At 30.2% G+C, this 14,970-nt stretch overlaps 5 protein-coding genes across 13 annotated transcripts; 2 read left to right on the forward strand and 3 right to left on the reverse strand.

The window, feature by feature from the left end:
- Positions 1–184: 184 nt before the first annotated feature.
- On the forward strand, positions 185–7,314 carry LOC100744327. The gene is given in 13 exon segments (XM_003490548.4): positions 185–337; positions 420–667; positions 792–1,053; positions 2,981–3,194; positions 3,271–3,504; positions 3,600–3,731; positions 3,819–4,018; positions 4,083–4,206; positions 4,279–4,385; positions 5,375–5,541; positions 5,607–6,067; positions 6,139–6,879; positions 6,943–7,314. Coding segments are annotated over 12 exon segments (2,919 nt in total). The 5' UTR covers positions 185–337; positions 420–519; the 3' UTR covers positions 7,072–7,314.
- On the reverse strand, positions 1,098–2,879 carry LOC105680925. Of its 2 annotated transcripts, none has more exons than XM_012387109.3 (7): positions 2,684–2,879; positions 2,353–2,596; positions 2,093–2,303; positions 1,821–1,945; positions 1,565–1,747; positions 1,323–1,492; positions 1,098–1,261 (listed from the first exon to the last, which is right to left on the reverse strand). In XM_012387109.3, the coding sequence occupies exons 1-7, from the start codon at positions 2,695–2,697 to the stop codon at positions 1,129–1,131; spliced, it is 1,080 nt and encodes a 359-aa protein (XP_012242532.1). In that variant the 5' UTR covers positions 2,698–2,879; the 3' UTR covers positions 1,098–1,128. The 2 variants fall into 2 exon arrangements, with proteins under 2 accessions (XP_012242532.1, XP_012242533.1); XM_012387110.3 differs by having other exon boundaries at positions 2,093–2,288; positions 2,684–2,877.
- Positions 7,207–9,826, reverse strand: LOC100744450 (spermine oxidase). The gene is made up of 8 exons (XM_003490549.4): positions 9,537–9,826; positions 9,202–9,457; positions 8,499–8,712; positions 8,188–8,424; positions 7,992–8,123; positions 7,703–7,905; positions 7,519–7,639; positions 7,207–7,446 (listed from the first exon to the last, which is right to left on the reverse strand). The coding sequence occupies exons 1-8, from the start codon at positions 9,736–9,738 to the stop codon at positions 7,333–7,335; spliced, it is 1,479 nt and encodes a 492-aa protein (XP_003490597.1). The 5' UTR covers positions 9,739–9,826; the 3' UTR covers positions 7,207–7,332.
- A 582-nt stretch (positions 9,827–10,408) lies between these two features.
- Positions 10,409–12,952, forward strand: LOC100740148 (serine protease snake). Of its 7 annotated transcripts, XR_004461936.1 has the most exons (7): positions 10,699–10,780; positions 10,932–11,146; positions 11,231–11,348; positions 11,425–11,695; positions 11,773–12,020; positions 12,099–12,601; positions 12,672–12,952. XR_004461936.1 is itself a non-coding variant. In XM_033321439.1 (6 exons), the coding sequence occupies exons 2-6, from the start codon at positions 11,057–11,059 to the stop codon at positions 12,437–12,439; spliced, it is 1,068 nt and encodes a 355-aa protein (XP_033177330.1). In that variant the 5' UTR covers positions 10,409–10,463; positions 10,932–11,056; the 3' UTR covers positions 12,440–12,952. The 7 variants fall into 7 exon arrangements, 6 of the variants coding, with proteins under 6 accessions (XP_033177330.1, XP_033177326.1, XP_033177327.1 ...); XM_033321439.1 differs by lacking the exon at positions 10,699–10,780 and adding an exon at positions 10,409–10,463 and having other exon boundaries at positions 12,099–12,952; XM_033321435.1 differs by having other exon boundaries at positions 10,470–10,780; positions 10,932–11,134; positions 12,099–12,952.
- Positions 12,626–14,349, reverse strand: LOC100744571 (palmitoyltransferase ZDHHC16A). 2 transcript variants are annotated; one of them, XM_003490550.3, is made up of 6 exons: positions 14,303–14,349; positions 14,080–14,227; positions 13,643–13,952; positions 13,377–13,567; positions 12,987–13,297; positions 12,626–12,913 (listed from the first exon to the last, which is right to left on the reverse strand). In XM_003490550.3, the coding sequence occupies exons 1-6, from the start codon at positions 14,347–14,349 to the stop codon at positions 12,823–12,825; spliced, it is 1,098 nt and encodes a 365-aa protein (XP_003490598.1). In that variant the 3' UTR covers positions 12,626–12,822. The 2 variants fall into 2 exon arrangements, with proteins under 2 accessions (XP_003490598.1, XP_012242531.1); XM_012387108.3 differs by lacking the exon at positions 14,303–14,349 and having other exon boundaries at positions 13,643–13,959; positions 14,080–14,220.
- Between the last annotated feature and the right edge of the window lie 621 nt (positions 14,350–14,970).

Below are 14,970 nucleotides of genomic sequence, written 5' to 3' on the forward strand. Positions count from 1 at the left end.
TAAGTATACTTTGGATATTTTACATATTTTTTCATACTACCTACATTATGTGTAATTTTGTATGTACTAGTTTCCTATAAATGCATAAAAATCTACAGTTTACCAATGAGAAATGATGAAATTTTAGTGCAAAATTCAATTACTTATAACTTGAACATTAAGTCTCAATCAATTTTTTTGCATATCAAGTTTAATATTCATTTCGATGTTTAGAATCACTTTTCCAAAACTGACCCACGAATTCATTAGCATTTTGTATAAAGATGAAAATTTTGTATTATGGTATTTGTGGCGCTATCCACTTCCGGAATACATCACATCAGCTGATCAAAGCATGATACTGACACTACCAGATATTTACGTCGGATATATTTTTAGTATGGTTATTTAAACATTAATCGCATTTATTGTTATTCTAGATAAAAAGATTAAATACGGAATAAATTATGTACATATGATAACGATATCATAGTATACTAATTACAATCTACTACTTCAAAACGTTGTTAAAACAATACAATGTTTAAAGATCCAAAAATAATAATCATTGGCGCTGGAGCAGCGGGTATTGCTGCAGCAACTAGATTAATAGAAAAAGGATTAAAAAATATTACAATTCTCGAAGGAAAAGATCGGATCGGCGGTAGAATACATACAGTAGAATTTTGTAAGTAAATTATTTCTGTTTCTATTGTACGTTCATTAAACATTCATACACAAAGTTCAATTTCTGTTGCATAGGATAAAGAAACGCACTTATTTTTAAAGCAATTATAATTTTATATTTTCAGCGGACAATGTAGTGGAATTAGGTGCACAATGGGTTCATGGTGAACGGGGGAATGTTGTTTTTGATCTTGCTTATCCACACAAACTATTAGATTCGTCAAAATGCTTTAATGAATTCGATAGACACTTATTTGTTACTGCAAAGGGTGAAATTCTCTCAAAAGAAGAAAGTATAGAAACATTAAAAATATACTATGATATTTCTGAAAATATATCGGATGATATACATAATTCAGAGTCATATGGGGAATATTTTATAAATCAGTGAGTATATAAATAGGTTTAAAATATATTATTTATTATATACAAAATTAAAATTATCTATTAAATTATACAAGTTTATTTTAAACATTTCTTTAAAAGAATGTTCTTAACAAATGCATCAATGTCACTCTCTCTAAACCATGCTTGCAAAGTTGGATGCAAATTTGTTGTTGCAACTGTAAAAACTTCTTTATCAGGAACTATACACCTAAAAAGAGAAATACTTATGTAAATACATTAGTATAAACAGTAATCTTTGACAAACTTACCTTACACGGGAATTAATGCATTGACTTCTCACATATTCATATCTTAAAAGAGAATATATATATTTTATGTACTTTGCATCTAATCTATTTTGGTCTTCAGTATAGATTTTCTTAAAATTATTTATTCTTTCCATATATCCTTGTGTTAATATAGGTATAATAAAGTTCACCTAAATGTTAGTAATTAGTAGTAATTAAATTGAATTAGATTTTTCAATCTAGAGACATTTAAATTGTTTTACCTGTTTAAAACAATCATCTATAAACTCTTCTGCTCTACTATACACATAATTTTCCTGTTCTTGAAGTATGAGAACTCCAATTTTGGGCTCCTTAGACCTGAATATTTTTGCTATATGCTGTGCAGTTTCTGAACCATCATCAGCAAATGTTAACATAACTTTACAGCCATATGGTTTTTTAGTCTATCAAGAAGATATACAAAAAATGTCAATTTGTATTGATGTAAAGACATTTATCACAAATATTCTATAATACCTTTTTTAAATTATCTTGTATAACATGCCCAGAAACTGATTTATGTCTTTGTATATTATGTACAAAATTAATTGGAGTTAATACTAATGGAGCTCTTGGTACATTATTTGGTCTCATGATTGATTCTATACAAATAAAAACCATTCATCTAAGCTAAATTGAAAGAAAAGGTTCCTAATGCTTCTATAAATATTATAATTTATTTATATATTATAAATATATAAATATATAAATATATAGAATATATAAATATTCTATAAATATTAAAATACCATTTGCCGTAGTACTTTGTGAAATTCTGTTAATTAGATCAGAAATATCATCCTTTACTTGATTAATTATATCAAAACGATGCATTCTTTGTAAAATACTCAAAATCTTATCTATAGTTGACTCAGCATGTTGCACATACGTTAGTAATACATAATAAGTTGGATCTTGCAGGCCTTTAAAATCATAATCTATACACTGTAAGAAAAAGAGCTAACAAAACAGTTTTAAATAAAACCATCATTAAATATTATATGCATACACGTATTTGTTCCATTGTTAGGCCCATATGTGCAGCAAATTCTTGCCACCCATTATAAGTTTTCCCTGTTGCAGTAGAACTTAGTAATAAACATAATTTTTGTAATGTGGTTTTTCCAATCTCTTCGAATAGATAAGAAGCATGAATTTGTGCTGTAGCTCTTTGAATATTTAATGCTACAGTATCTAAATTTGGAGGACCATCAACCTCTCTTCTCAACTTTTCCAATTCAGGATCAACATTGCTGAAATACAAAATATTTTATAATTAATGAAAACATTTTTTTTTTCTACAAAAAAATTTTTTTTTCTAATTCAGTAATAATTCTTACCCTTTTGCAAACATGTTTATAAAGTATATATAATTTATGTTCCTGTGTCACATTTTTTGTAGAGAGATATAGATCATTCATAATTTGTAACGTAATACAATAGTTTTATAAAGCACAATGCAAGAAATTATGCTTAATAATGTACAAATTTTAATAAATGCACTATAGTTTTCTCTTCCTTTCTCGTTTCAAGGTTAGTGACTCACGTCCGGCCTGATTTTACCGCTAAAATTCGAAATTTCTTCCGATCGCTGTAATAAGAAACTGAATTGAATTAAATTAAATTAAATATTTCAGATTTTATAAAATATTTGACAAAAATCCGTTTACTAGTCGTAATAAAGCCGAGCAATTACTAGATTGGATACATAAATTTGATAATTCCATTCAATGTAGTGATTCATGGTTTGATGTTTCTGCAAAAGAAATTGTAAATTATTGGACCTGTGATGGAGATCTTGTACTTAATTGGAAGGGTCATGGCTATAAAACACTGTTTGCTTTATTATCTGTATGTATATTTTATATCACTAATAATTACATTATATACGTATATGTAGCAATAGTTCATTTTTCTTTTATTTCAGCAAAAAATATCAAATGCAAAAAATAAATTGCCTATAATGGAAAAAATAGAATTTAACAAAGATGTTTATAATATTGACTATACTTCAGATAACAATATAATTGTAAAAACAAAAGATGGTTCAACATATAAAGCATCTCATGTTATATTTACTGCATCTCTTGGTGTTCTAAAAGAAAAACACAACACAATGTTCACTCCACTTTTACCTGGAACAAAGCAACATGCAATAAAGGTACGGTAAAAATTTAATATTGATGGTTAATATGGAAATTTCCCTACTTTTTCGTATGCACTTAATTTAAAACACAATTGTAATATGTTATTTAGGGTTTAAATATTGGAACTGTAAATAAAGTGTTCTTGGAATTCCCACATAGATGGTGGCAAGAAGAGTGTGCAGGTTTTAGTTTAATATGGTCTAAGGAAGATAAAGAAGAATTTATTAAATCTTATGGACAAGTATGGACAAGTATATAGCTATATCCTTTAATATTGATAAACATTATCAGTATTGGTTCTTAAATATATTCACCATATATAATGTAGGATTATGAGTGGCTATGTGATGTGTTTGCATTTATTTCTGTGGATTATCAACCAAGAGTACTATGTGCATGGATCTCTGGTAAATTTGCAAAACAAATGGAGTTACTGTCTGATAATGATGTATTTGATGGACTATATTTATTACTAGAAATGTTTTTGAGTAAAACGTATAATATTCCAAAATTTGATCAAATGATTAGGTAATAATTTGTAATATTCCCTTCTTTGGTATTCTAATGTTAATATGTATTATATTATTTATAGATCATCATGGTATACTGATGAATGTTTCCGTGGATCGTACACCTTTAAAAGTATAACAACTGAAAAGCTAAACGTGAAAACGGAAGATTTAGCTGAACCTATTATATTAGCTGATGGGAAACCTGTATGTATTTCCATTAACTGAATAATTAAGGAAAAATGGGTATCAGATTCTTTTATAATTTTTATTCAATAGATAATCCTCTTCGCTGGAGAAGCGACGCACGAACATTATTATTCTACTGTGCATGGCGCAGTTGAAACGGGTTTCAGAGAAGCTGATAGAATAATAGATTTCTATAGGTAAATTTTATAACATTTACATATATAATTAGTATTTCAATTTTATTTGGGATATTTGGGTAACTACGGTGTAAAATAGTGCAGTCTTTCTGATTACTCATTATAGTTGAGATAAAAGGTTATTACTTATACATAATGATTCTGTGGATGATTAAACAGTAACTGATTCTAAAATAAGCTTATTTTGTGATCATCGCATGGCTTAAAAGATTCTGTGTGACTTGATTTTTATTTTCCAATATCATTTATGTCTTTAAATTTGTAATTCACACTTCGTGTCTTATGCAATCATATCTGTTTTATTTTTTAATCTTAAAAATAATATCTAGGCGCGCACACATACAAAGATAATCTGCGTAATCTATGACAATTATACTTGTCCTTTTTTTCATTAATTTCTTTGACTTGTTCTTCAATCTGAAAAAGTAGTATGAATGAAAAAGCTAATTTATATTAAAAGTGTTTATATTGAATCATATATTCTATTTCTATTGATTAGCATGCTTCTTAGGCGGTTAAAGCCTCAGCTCTAACCAGAGCCACATTTCTTCATAAGGGACCACGGTAAATTATAGATTTACTTGATGATTTACATTTTAAAAAACATTCTTTATATAAACATTAAATATATATTTCCAATGTATTGATTTAATCAATAACCATTTATTTTTATTATTTTATTCTTCCAACAAAAAGAAACTTAACATATAAATTTCACACTTAGCAGTAAATAAATAAAATGCATGCATGTCTATTCTTGCTGCATTGTTGATTTTGCTACTATCGATTTACAAGCAGTAAGTAATATATTTTTCTATTAATTAGGTAATTTTCCTTCTTGATAGAAGATTACGATATTGTTATATTTGTTAATTATTTAAATTTGTATATAGTAATAATTCGTACATACATGTTAAAAATTGATTACAATTATAAACAAATTGTCAAAATTGAATAAAGAAAGAAAAATCACAATTCTAATCACGTAGAACACGTGGTTGCATAAACAACTTCCATAAACTGGAAAGGACAGTGAATGCGTCAAGCCAAAAAGTAACAAGAACGAAACTTGTAATAGTAGGTGCAGGTATTGCGGGATTAGCGGCTGCGAAGACATTAGACGAAGCAAATTTCAAAGATTATCTATTAATCGAAGGTAATTAAACATGGTATCGGAATTGCATCCAGTAAGTATGATATTTACTGTTTATTTTCTCACAGCGCAAAATGAAGTCGGTGGTCGAATTCAATCTATTCCGTGGAATACAGCTTGGATAGAATGTGGGGCGCAGTTTGTGCACGGCGATCAAAGTCAATTAGCCCAATTATGTTATGAACATGATTTACTCTCAGATATACAATATCAAGATGGTCAAGGAATTTTCATTCGCAATAATGGTTGTAAAGTAGATGAAGCTTTGATAGAGGAGATAGATGACCTTGTTCGCACTACATTAGAAGATTGCGAAGATTGTGAAAACAAAGATATCGAAGTAGGCTTTGAAAATATCGATGCGGTTTTGAGAAATTGTCTCAATAAACATTTATATAAAAAGAATGACCCATTACCAATAAGAACCATAAAGAAGGAAATTTTTGATTGGAATGTTAGATTTCTTGTAATTGATAATGCTTGTTTCACACTTGATGAACTGTCCACGAAATATTGGGGAAAATTTAAGGTAAATACGGGTCAATTGTAATGTTGAACTTATACAGGAAAATTTAATAACGCTAACTATTTCATTTATAGTATGTCGGCGGCTCAGAACACGTGTTGTTTAAATCCTGATATACGGCTTTACCCAAACTTATCGCTGATAGTTTGGGTAAAGAAAATTTATTACTTAATACCTCTGTTGATTCAATCGAGTGGCAACGAGTAATAGATAATGATTTCAATTCCCCACTTATTATAAATATCTCTAACAATACTCGTATTCTTGCGGATTGTGTAATAATTACCTGCTCTCTCGGTTATTTAAAAGAGAATTATAAGAAGATGTTCATTCCCCCCTTACCGAATCTCTTCAGCCAGGCAATCGAATGTTTAGGTTTCGATTTAATAAATAAGGTTTTCCTCGATTTTGGTGTCCCTTGGTGGAAACCTGGTACCAAAGGGTTTCAATTACTTTGGAAAGAAGGAGTATTTTGCAATAAAAATCTGGCTATATGGACTAGAGATCTGACGGGTTTCGATGTTCTGCCAAATCACGAAGGTGTACTCCTTGGTTGGGTTGGTGGACGCGGAGCTTATATTATTGAAACTTTAAGCGAACAGCAGGTCGCAACGGACTGTGAAAATTTACTTAAACATTATTTAAGATTTGACAAAATACCACCAGTAAAAAGATGTTTGAGGACTCGGTGGAATGCAAATAAGTATGTTCGTGGCAGTTATAGTCATATTACAACAAGATGTGACGCGAATGGCATTACACCACACACTTTAGCAGAGGCGATATGGGGCAAGGCAAAAAAATATGACAATAAGGTAAGAAAAATCAACACACTTGATCATGAAATGCTCGATGCAACGAAAATTAATTTATTTTAGGATGTACCTATCATTATGTTTGCTGGTGAAGCAACGCACGAGAATTTTTACTCTACGACGCATGGTGCTTACGATACTGGAGTAAAACAAGCACAAACGTTTTTACGATATCACGTCGTTAAGAATTAATTATACATAATTTTAAATTTCTAAGAAATATGAATGAAAGTACTTTGAAATATGTGGGTACAGTCGCATATAAAAAACACGCGTGCACACATTTCAAACTTAATAAAAAATTTCTTGCGTTTTATATATGTACAGTTACGTATATAATTTTTATCGTATCGTGTTTATTAGCATATTAATAATGTTTATAATCATATTAATTATGAACAATTTTATCTAAATAAAATGTATTATTTTGTCATTGCATTTTCAATTATACTATTAATTGTCGTAAAGATTTATTAATCTTTCAGCTTCTCTCCACCCAGAGGCAATTGCTCCATGTACTGTAGAGTAGTGTTTTTTGTTGGTAGCTTCACCTCCGAATAGAATTACCTAAAAGAAACAGATGAAACAATATGTAATCTGGTATTCATTTTTTGAAAAATTCGTTCAAATAAAACTTACGGGTTTCCCCATTTTCATAATTGGCTCTGATAATTCCTTCGCGGTAGAGTTCATCCTTATAGAATCTATGCTCTGATAACTGTATGTACCCCGAAAATGCTTATTTTGATGCCATTTACTCCTATAAACGAAATGAATGTCGTCAGACAGAGATAAGAATAGATAGAAGCTGAAAGATTGGTACCTTATCATCGCTACTGGCCTAGTGACATTATAATGTTTCAACAACATATTATTTAATATTTGTACTGTTTGATCAAAAACTTCATCATCAGTGAGGTCATCCATTAACCGCGCACCTCTTCCAGATACCCATGCTTGCAATAAACGAGGCTTGTGATCGACAAAGTTAAAGCCTGCTGTGTAAGGCATCCACCTCATTTTTGGCTAAATAAAATAAAAATATAATTTATGTTTATATTATATACAACTAAATTAACATATTCGTTTGTAGCGCAACTTTAAAATCTTACATCACTCTCAAGCTTCTCTCTTTCTTCTTTACTCCACAAAATTCTATATCCTGCGTTGTTCGTTTCTGTGGGAGTAAACCAAATATCATCGAAGGCTAAAAATATTTTACAAGCATTTCCAAATCCCAGTCCCTAAAACGAAAGTTAAATATCGTTAATTAAACTTTAATTTCTTCTGCGGAAAAAGGAAATATACCTTAATAGTCTTAATTTTTGATTCCGACAATGAAGGATTAAAGAGAGTTTCGTGCTGTGCTTTAAGCACTCCTAAAGAAGGTGTCATGATGACATGATCGGCTATATATTCTTTTCCATCGAGCGTTGTTATTTTCACGGTATTATCGTCACTGGAGTAATCAACTTTCGTTACTTCAGCATTAAGTACCGTTTTGTTTAGCACAGGTAACTCATCCTCCGGATTTGGAAATCTTTTCTATTTAAGAAATTTACGGTAAATAAGCATGTTCAACGAATAAAATATATTGTCGTAAGATAATAAACACCAACCATTAATATATCGAGAATAGTACCATATCCTCGTTTTCTCCAATTGATCGCCAGATCACCTTCGCACACATCATAATTGGTATACGTTTTCGCTGCGATATCGAACCAGTCATCGGCAGGATCAAAGCTAGTCTCCATTAAATTCAACAGCCACAATATTTGATCCTGTAGAGTTTCATTTAATTCCGGAAACATCTTAAAATCGTCTTTGAACCTAATGTAAAGTCATTTTAGATCAATGTATAAAGTATATGGTAAGGTATGCGCGTCACTTCAGATATGAATTTAGGACAGGCACATAATAATTCATAGATTCATCATATTAAATTATAATGTTAAAGAACAGACGAATTCAATTATATAACGGAAGTAATAATATTCGAGAGCACATCCCTAATATTGCATACTAATATATAAATTCTTATTATGATATTATATATTATTCAATTATATTATAAAATTATAAATAATATATATATAAATAATACTATAACAACAAATAATAATGTCACTATTAAATAATATTTTCTTCCTGCTTTTTGCTTGTTCTCAACTTTGCGATCTTTTGAATACCATATGACCTGGTTCGTACAGTTATGAATTACATTCAAGATAAATTTCTGATAAAACAATTACTATATATTCATTTGAATCTTTTTATCCTGAGTACATTCATGAAGCGACGATATAAAAAAATTCGTACTTGTATATGAGACATTCGCCGACGGAATGCTGACACTCATCATCCGACATCTCCGGACTAGTACGCCCAAAAGATAGGTAAGTATCCGTAATGTTCTTTGTGATTCTAGGATCGAGTAATTCACCAGTAGATGTGTATATTTCATCGTTAAATGGTTTGGAGTGATCTGTAATGTTCAAAGGAGCTACCAATTCGTACGCAACATTTCCCTTCTCTCCGTGAACCCATTGCGCGCCTAAATCGATCACGTACTCGTCTACAAACGTAAACAGTCTATCAATCTTATTTTGTAATTGCGCATACCCTATTGCTACCTTAGTAAAAGCTAGACTCACCAAATTTTACTGTATTTACCCGTCCACCGATTCGATTCTCGGCTTCCAAAATAATAAGATTTTCAAAACCATTCTCGATCAATTTCGACGCAGCCGCGATACCAGACGCTCCAGCACCAACGATCACTATACGCGGCGATTTAGTATCTTCAGAAATCGTGCCTGAGATGAGGCAAAACAGAAAGATCAAGTAATAGAGCATCTCCGACGGTAAAATGAACTCTGCGCGCACAAACTTTTATCAATTGACAGATTGGACATCTAGTTTTACGTGATAACCCTTATATATACTGTATGCTCTTGTTCATATAATAATTTGCTTTTGTTAAGCAATAGTGATAGTATCTGGAGTATGTAATTAGCAATAATAACATCGGTCAGATAATGGCTAATAATGAGAGATAATGAAATTATTCTTTCCATAAATTACTGCATAATTTAACCTATAACTTTTAATAGTTTTTTTAATACATTTTATCGTCTAGAAATTATGTAATGAATATGGATCTTTTGCTTGGAGAGTAATTCTCTTCGGTTTGATATTTTAGAACTATAAACTTTCAACATTTTATTTAAACCAACTGTAACGATAATATTATAAAGCATGCTAAATAAATATGACAAAGAGATTTTAAAATGAAGAATTTTTAAAAGACTAAAAAAGATAAACATTTTTTAAAAAATGCCTAGGTTATTTCGATTTCATTTCTATCCAGTTGCTGGATTTTCGAATTATGTACATCGAAGCAAACAAGATTATTGTATTTACAATACAAAAATTAATAGTGCAACTATTAGGAAAATTCCCCTACGATAAGAAAGCATTAATATTTGTGACTTAAAACAGAGTCACGTGATATCGGGAACGCATTACGAAGATCCACAAATTAGCCAATCGCAGGCTATTTCGAATTATACACACTGATGGTACGTCCGTACATTGGTGGTTGGATCCATATATTATTCTTAATAAATGCATCATTTTGTAATCACTGCTGATCCATTATAGAAATTTAATGATAAATGGAAGCTTAAGGTTAACAGTAGAAAAATCATGTGTTTATCTATCGAATATTTTGTTAGCGATATAAATGATCTTTTGCCTTCCATAATACCATTTTAATTCAAGGACCAGGAAAGATCACTTGTGCACATTACAGAAATGACACTTCAATTTAACATTTTTACTATATGTTTAATATTAATATTTAACATAGCGTTAATTGTGTCCTCGAAAACAGCAGGTTAACTATATTTTATACTTTATACTATTTTTCTGCTTCAAGTATTTTACATGATCTCGTGAAAGGTTGCTTATAATTTTTTTTATATCCTGACTATAAATTATTTTCTTTTCCTTAAATAACAAATAAATATAGTTGAATATATTTTTAGAAAACTTAAATAAGAACAAATTTGAGCCATGGAGATTAAGTGATAACATCTACAATAATCCATTTCTTCGTAATTCAGGCAACAGTGAAAGGTATAAAAAGAATCCTTTCTTATCAAATATTTCAATGTTGTCTGTTTCGTATAATGGGAATAGTACTGAATTGAACAAAACACCTGTAAATAGCAAATCACTCAAGGTATCAGAAAGCTCTATTTTTAATATATCTACTTTTAATAATAATCCTTTCGTACCACATGATTCTAATACAACTAGTATTCCATATATTTCAATATTCCAGGTATTTCCCATGAATGATTCATATCTTAGCACAAGTATGCAGAATAAGAAGGTATCGATGGATAAAATTCCAAGTATAACAAATCCATACATATATTCAAAATCAAAGTCAGAACTTAGTAAGTATTTATGTCTAAGTGAAACAACCTTCTTTGTTGTTTATAATGTTAATTGTTAATAATTTCTATGTACTAGAATGTGAGGAATATGAAAGACAAATCTTAGGCACAACAAATGCATTGTCTTTAGTGGGTACAAATCCAGAGGTGATTACAATAACTAATCAAAAATGTAAGACCACAAACCATCTTGTTGTTGGAGGTATCGATGCTTCTCCTGGAGAGTTTCCTCACATGATTGCTTTAGGCATTAAAGCTTCAGATGGGTCATTTATTTTTTCATGCGGTGGCACTCTTATCGCTCCAGAATGGGTACTTACTGCTGCACACTGTACTTATGGGCCAAGGTATTATTTCATCTTATTTATCATGCTAAGTTTTTAATGTAAAAATTACTTAAATACTACTATCTTCTGCAAAATAGAAGCCCTACAAATGCTCGTATTGGTATGTCTAACTTGAGAAATAATCAACAAGGTATCACAACTACGATCAACAGGATAGTACGACATCCAAGTTATAAACCTCCTGCTATGTATGCTGACATAGCTCTTTTAAAACTAAGTACAGCTGTTGCCTTTAACAATGAAATAAGACCTGCTTGTTTATACCAACGATATGATACTGTGCCTATGCAAGCATGGATCAGTGGTTGGGGAGTCACAGAATTTGGTAAGATCAAAGTATTGATGAACAAACGAGACTAAAATTTCTTTAAAAAAATATACCTGTTATTATCGATACCTTTAGATGCGGAAGAAGAGAGTGATCAACTGCAAAAGGCTCTTCTTAATATTGTTGATAACATAGATTGTGCAATAAAATACAATGAGTCCATATCAATAGCAATACCACATGGAATTATGCCAAGTATGATTTGTGCAGGAGATACTCTCAGTGGTTGGAATAAAGATACTTGTCATGGAGATTCAGGAGGCCCCTTACAAATACCCCATCCAAGAAATGAATGCTTATTTCAAGTATTAGGTATTACCAGTTTCGGACAAGGCTGTGCAATTGTCAATACACCTGGAGTATATACTAGAGTTTCACACTATCTTAACTGGATCGAAGATATTGTTTGGCCATAAATTTTGTTTTGTATCATTAATGTACACCTTAGTTTGCAAAGATAAAAAATTGTTTATTTTTCCAGCAACATTTCGACTGATTTAAAGATTAAAAGTTAAAAATACATTTGATAATAATGTTTAAAAGTGTAGTAATGTTTGATAAAAGTGTTATCTGTCAATGTATGTACATATCAAATAATCTTATTAATGCACAAAGTGAGTGTTATTTTTATGACATTAGTATTTTCAGATTATATTAATATTGTTTGAAACATGTGCACATAGTACTATATAATTGTAATATAGATTGACTAGAAGATTTTTTAATCTGTAAGAATGACTTCAGGGTGACTGTAAATAATAAGTGTAACTTCTGCCATTATTAGGCATGAAAATTATACTCAAGATATTTTTGTATCATGAATGGTCTTCCATGTGAGACCATCTCCATATGGTCCATGATTAGATGGAAAAAGTATATGCCACCAACTTCTGTGATATGGAATATAAAGTTATAATTATATTGTAAAATACTTATTAATAAATATTTAGTGTTTTAGATTACCTCCCAATTATACCTAGAAACAGCTTCCAATTTTGTCTTGGTCCAAAATCATATGGATTTTGATATATTTTACCAAGTGCTTTATACTTCTGTGTTTCTGTGCTATTTATACGTGCTTCTATACTTGTTTCTCCTCTAGTAATGAGACCCGCGTGCCAACATGTTAAAGCTCCTAATGCTGCAAAAGTAGCCACGCAAATTAGCGCTGCAAAAACTATAAGTCGACGGTTCCATTCTTTAATGCTTGTATCTGCAGCTTGTTTAGCTATTTCAGCTAATTCCTCTTCACTTAGATGATCTAGTGATTCAGACTAAGATACAAACAAATAATTAAATAAATTCGATCTAATTATTAAATTCATTTTTCGCAAATAGAACTATAATAATTACCACAGGAATTATCTCAGAATTATTAATGCGTACTGGATGACCATCTAATTCTGGTTCTTGTGCTGGAAAGAATTCTTGATATGCTATTTCTACACCAAACAACATTATGAATAAAATACCAAGTACTGTAAAAACCATGTATTGAAAAAAGTATCTATGATTATGATGACCAACGCAATTGTTTAACCATGCTGTTTTTTTGTTTAGGAAATATATAGGGTTTTTAGGCAACACTAAGATAATATATCATATATTCAAAAGGATACGGCAGTGATGATCCATCTTAAGAATACATTTGTTGCATACAGAGCAATGATGTGTTCTGGGTGGTTTTGGTTTAATACATTTCTTACAAATACTCACAGCCTCTGGTATAAGACCACCTTCTGGCGGATAACCAGCTGGGACATTTACTCCCATATAATAATGAAAACATACATTTACTAATAACCAATTTCCAATCACTAAGAGGATTATTGTCATCAATGGACTCTTTTCCCACCAATATGGTAGACCGATGTAATATGCAATGTACACGATACTTGCAGTTAAAAGACTTACCATTACTACAAATACCTGTAAACTGTCAAACTTAGTAAATACATTGTGAACAATAGCAATTTTTTTTATAAGAATCACATAAAGATATAAGTAAAAAAAAAGTAATATACATGAAATTAGGAAAGTTTACGAAAGTACTCACCGGTCCTAAACAAGCAGTAAAATTTTCTACAAACCAGAACATTGGTTCTAGAAGTATGTCACAAACATAACCCCAATTTAAAAATTCATTATAAAATAAAGATTTTATAATGACTTGAAAACGCCACCATTTTTGTTTTAAGTTAAGTCTAAAAGCAACGAAATATAATATAATATGTTCAAGCAACTAAAATGTTTGCTCTTTATTATTTTTTATTACTCACTTAAGAATATTAGGCGCTTTGGTTAAAGACCACTTTATTCGTACCATCTTTTTCTTATATAAATTTCAGTATATCGAATCGTTTAAAATTTCATTGAAGATAAATTTTTAGAAATCGAAATAACTACAACTACTAACACTGCAATTGAAAAATGAATAATTGTTACACAGTATACTATATAACATGTTCAATGTTGCATTGGAATTCTTTTTAGAGTACGTTGTACGGCGTTGAAAGTGTATTTCTCGCAAAACACACAGCTCAGAACATTCTTTTTCGCTTATCAAGTTGAAGCATCGATAACGATTATTCTAATTCAACTTTAAATACAAGAAACAAACTATACTAATGATTAACGGAATTACATGTCCTATACACAAGTTATAACACTGTGCAGCGCCACTGATAGAGGATTACTATACTATAAAAGATCGAGTGCTTGTAATTGGAGAAGTCAAGAATCATATATCATGCCACCCAGGAGAAAATTATATAAATTTCGTAATTTATTTATATTACATTATATTATTCCAGGATGATAGGATTATATTCCAAGACAAACAATTAAAAATGCGAGAATGTAAAAAAGAATATTTGAAGATATCGAAAATTCGTTTTCGCGAAAAAGATTTGAATTACATATTGTATTTTGTAATTATAATTATCTT

This window comes from Bombus impatiens, unplaced genomic scaffold (assembly GCF_000188095.3).
Source record: "Bombus impatiens unplaced genomic scaffold, BIMP_2.2 scf_0452, whole genome shotgun sequence".
Classification (NCBI taxonomy): domain Eukaryota; kingdom Metazoa; phylum Arthropoda; class Insecta; order Hymenoptera; family Apidae; genus Bombus; species Bombus impatiens.

What these genes read in the sequence shown, in the direction of transcription:
- LOC105680925 (XM_012387109.3), bottom strand. An exon ending in TAACAATGGAACAAATACGT is followed by an intron (nt 2,304 to 2,352) that starts GTATGCATATAA and finishes CTGTTTTGTTAG; the next exon opens with CTCTTTTTCTTACAGTGTAT. An exon ending in ACAAAGTACTACGGCAAATG is followed by an intron (nt 1,946 to 2,092) that starts GTATTTTAATAT and finishes TTATTTGTATAG; the next exon opens with AATCAATCATGAGACCAAAT.
- LOC100744571 (XM_003490550.3), bottom strand. Translation starts at nt 14,349, where the DNA reads ATGGTACGAATAAAGTGGTCTTTAACCAAAGCGCCTAATATTCTTAA. An exon ending in AAAGCGCCTAATATTCTTAA is followed by an intron (nt 14,228 to 14,302) that starts GTGAGTAATAAA and finishes CGTTGCTTTTAG; the next exon opens with ACTTAACTTAAAACAAAAAT. An exon ending in TTTCTAGGTATAATTGGGAG is followed by an intron (nt 12,914 to 12,986) that starts GTAATCTAAAAC and finishes TCCATATCACAG; the next exon opens with AAGTTGGTGGCATATACTTT.
- LOC100744450 (XM_003490549.4), bottom strand. Translation starts at nt 9,738, where the DNA reads ATGCTCTATTACTTGATCTTTCTGTTTTGCCTCATCTCAGGCACGATT. An exon ending in CTATTCTCGATATATTAATG is followed by an intron (nt 8,425 to 8,498) that starts GTTGGTGTTTAT and finishes TTTCTTAAATAG; the next exon opens with AAAAGATTTCCAAATCCGGA. An exon ending in CAAAAATTAAGACTATTAAG is followed by an intron (nt 8,124 to 8,187) that starts GTATATTTCCTT and finishes CTTTCGTTTTAG; the next exon opens with GGACTGGGATTTGGAAATGC.
- LOC100740148 (XM_033321434.1), top strand. Translation starts at nt 10,699, where the DNA reads ATGACACTTCAATTTAACATTTTTACTATATGTTTAATATTAATATTT. An exon ending in TGTGTCCTCGAAAACAGCAG is followed by an intron (nt 10,781 to 10,931) that starts GTTAACTATATT and finishes ATATATTTTTAG; the next exon opens with AAAACTTAAATAAGAACAAA. An exon ending in AGGTATCAGAAAGCTCTATT is followed by an intron (nt 11,147 to 11,230) that starts TTTAATATATCT and finishes TCAATATTCCAG; the next exon opens with GTATTTCCCATGAATGATTC.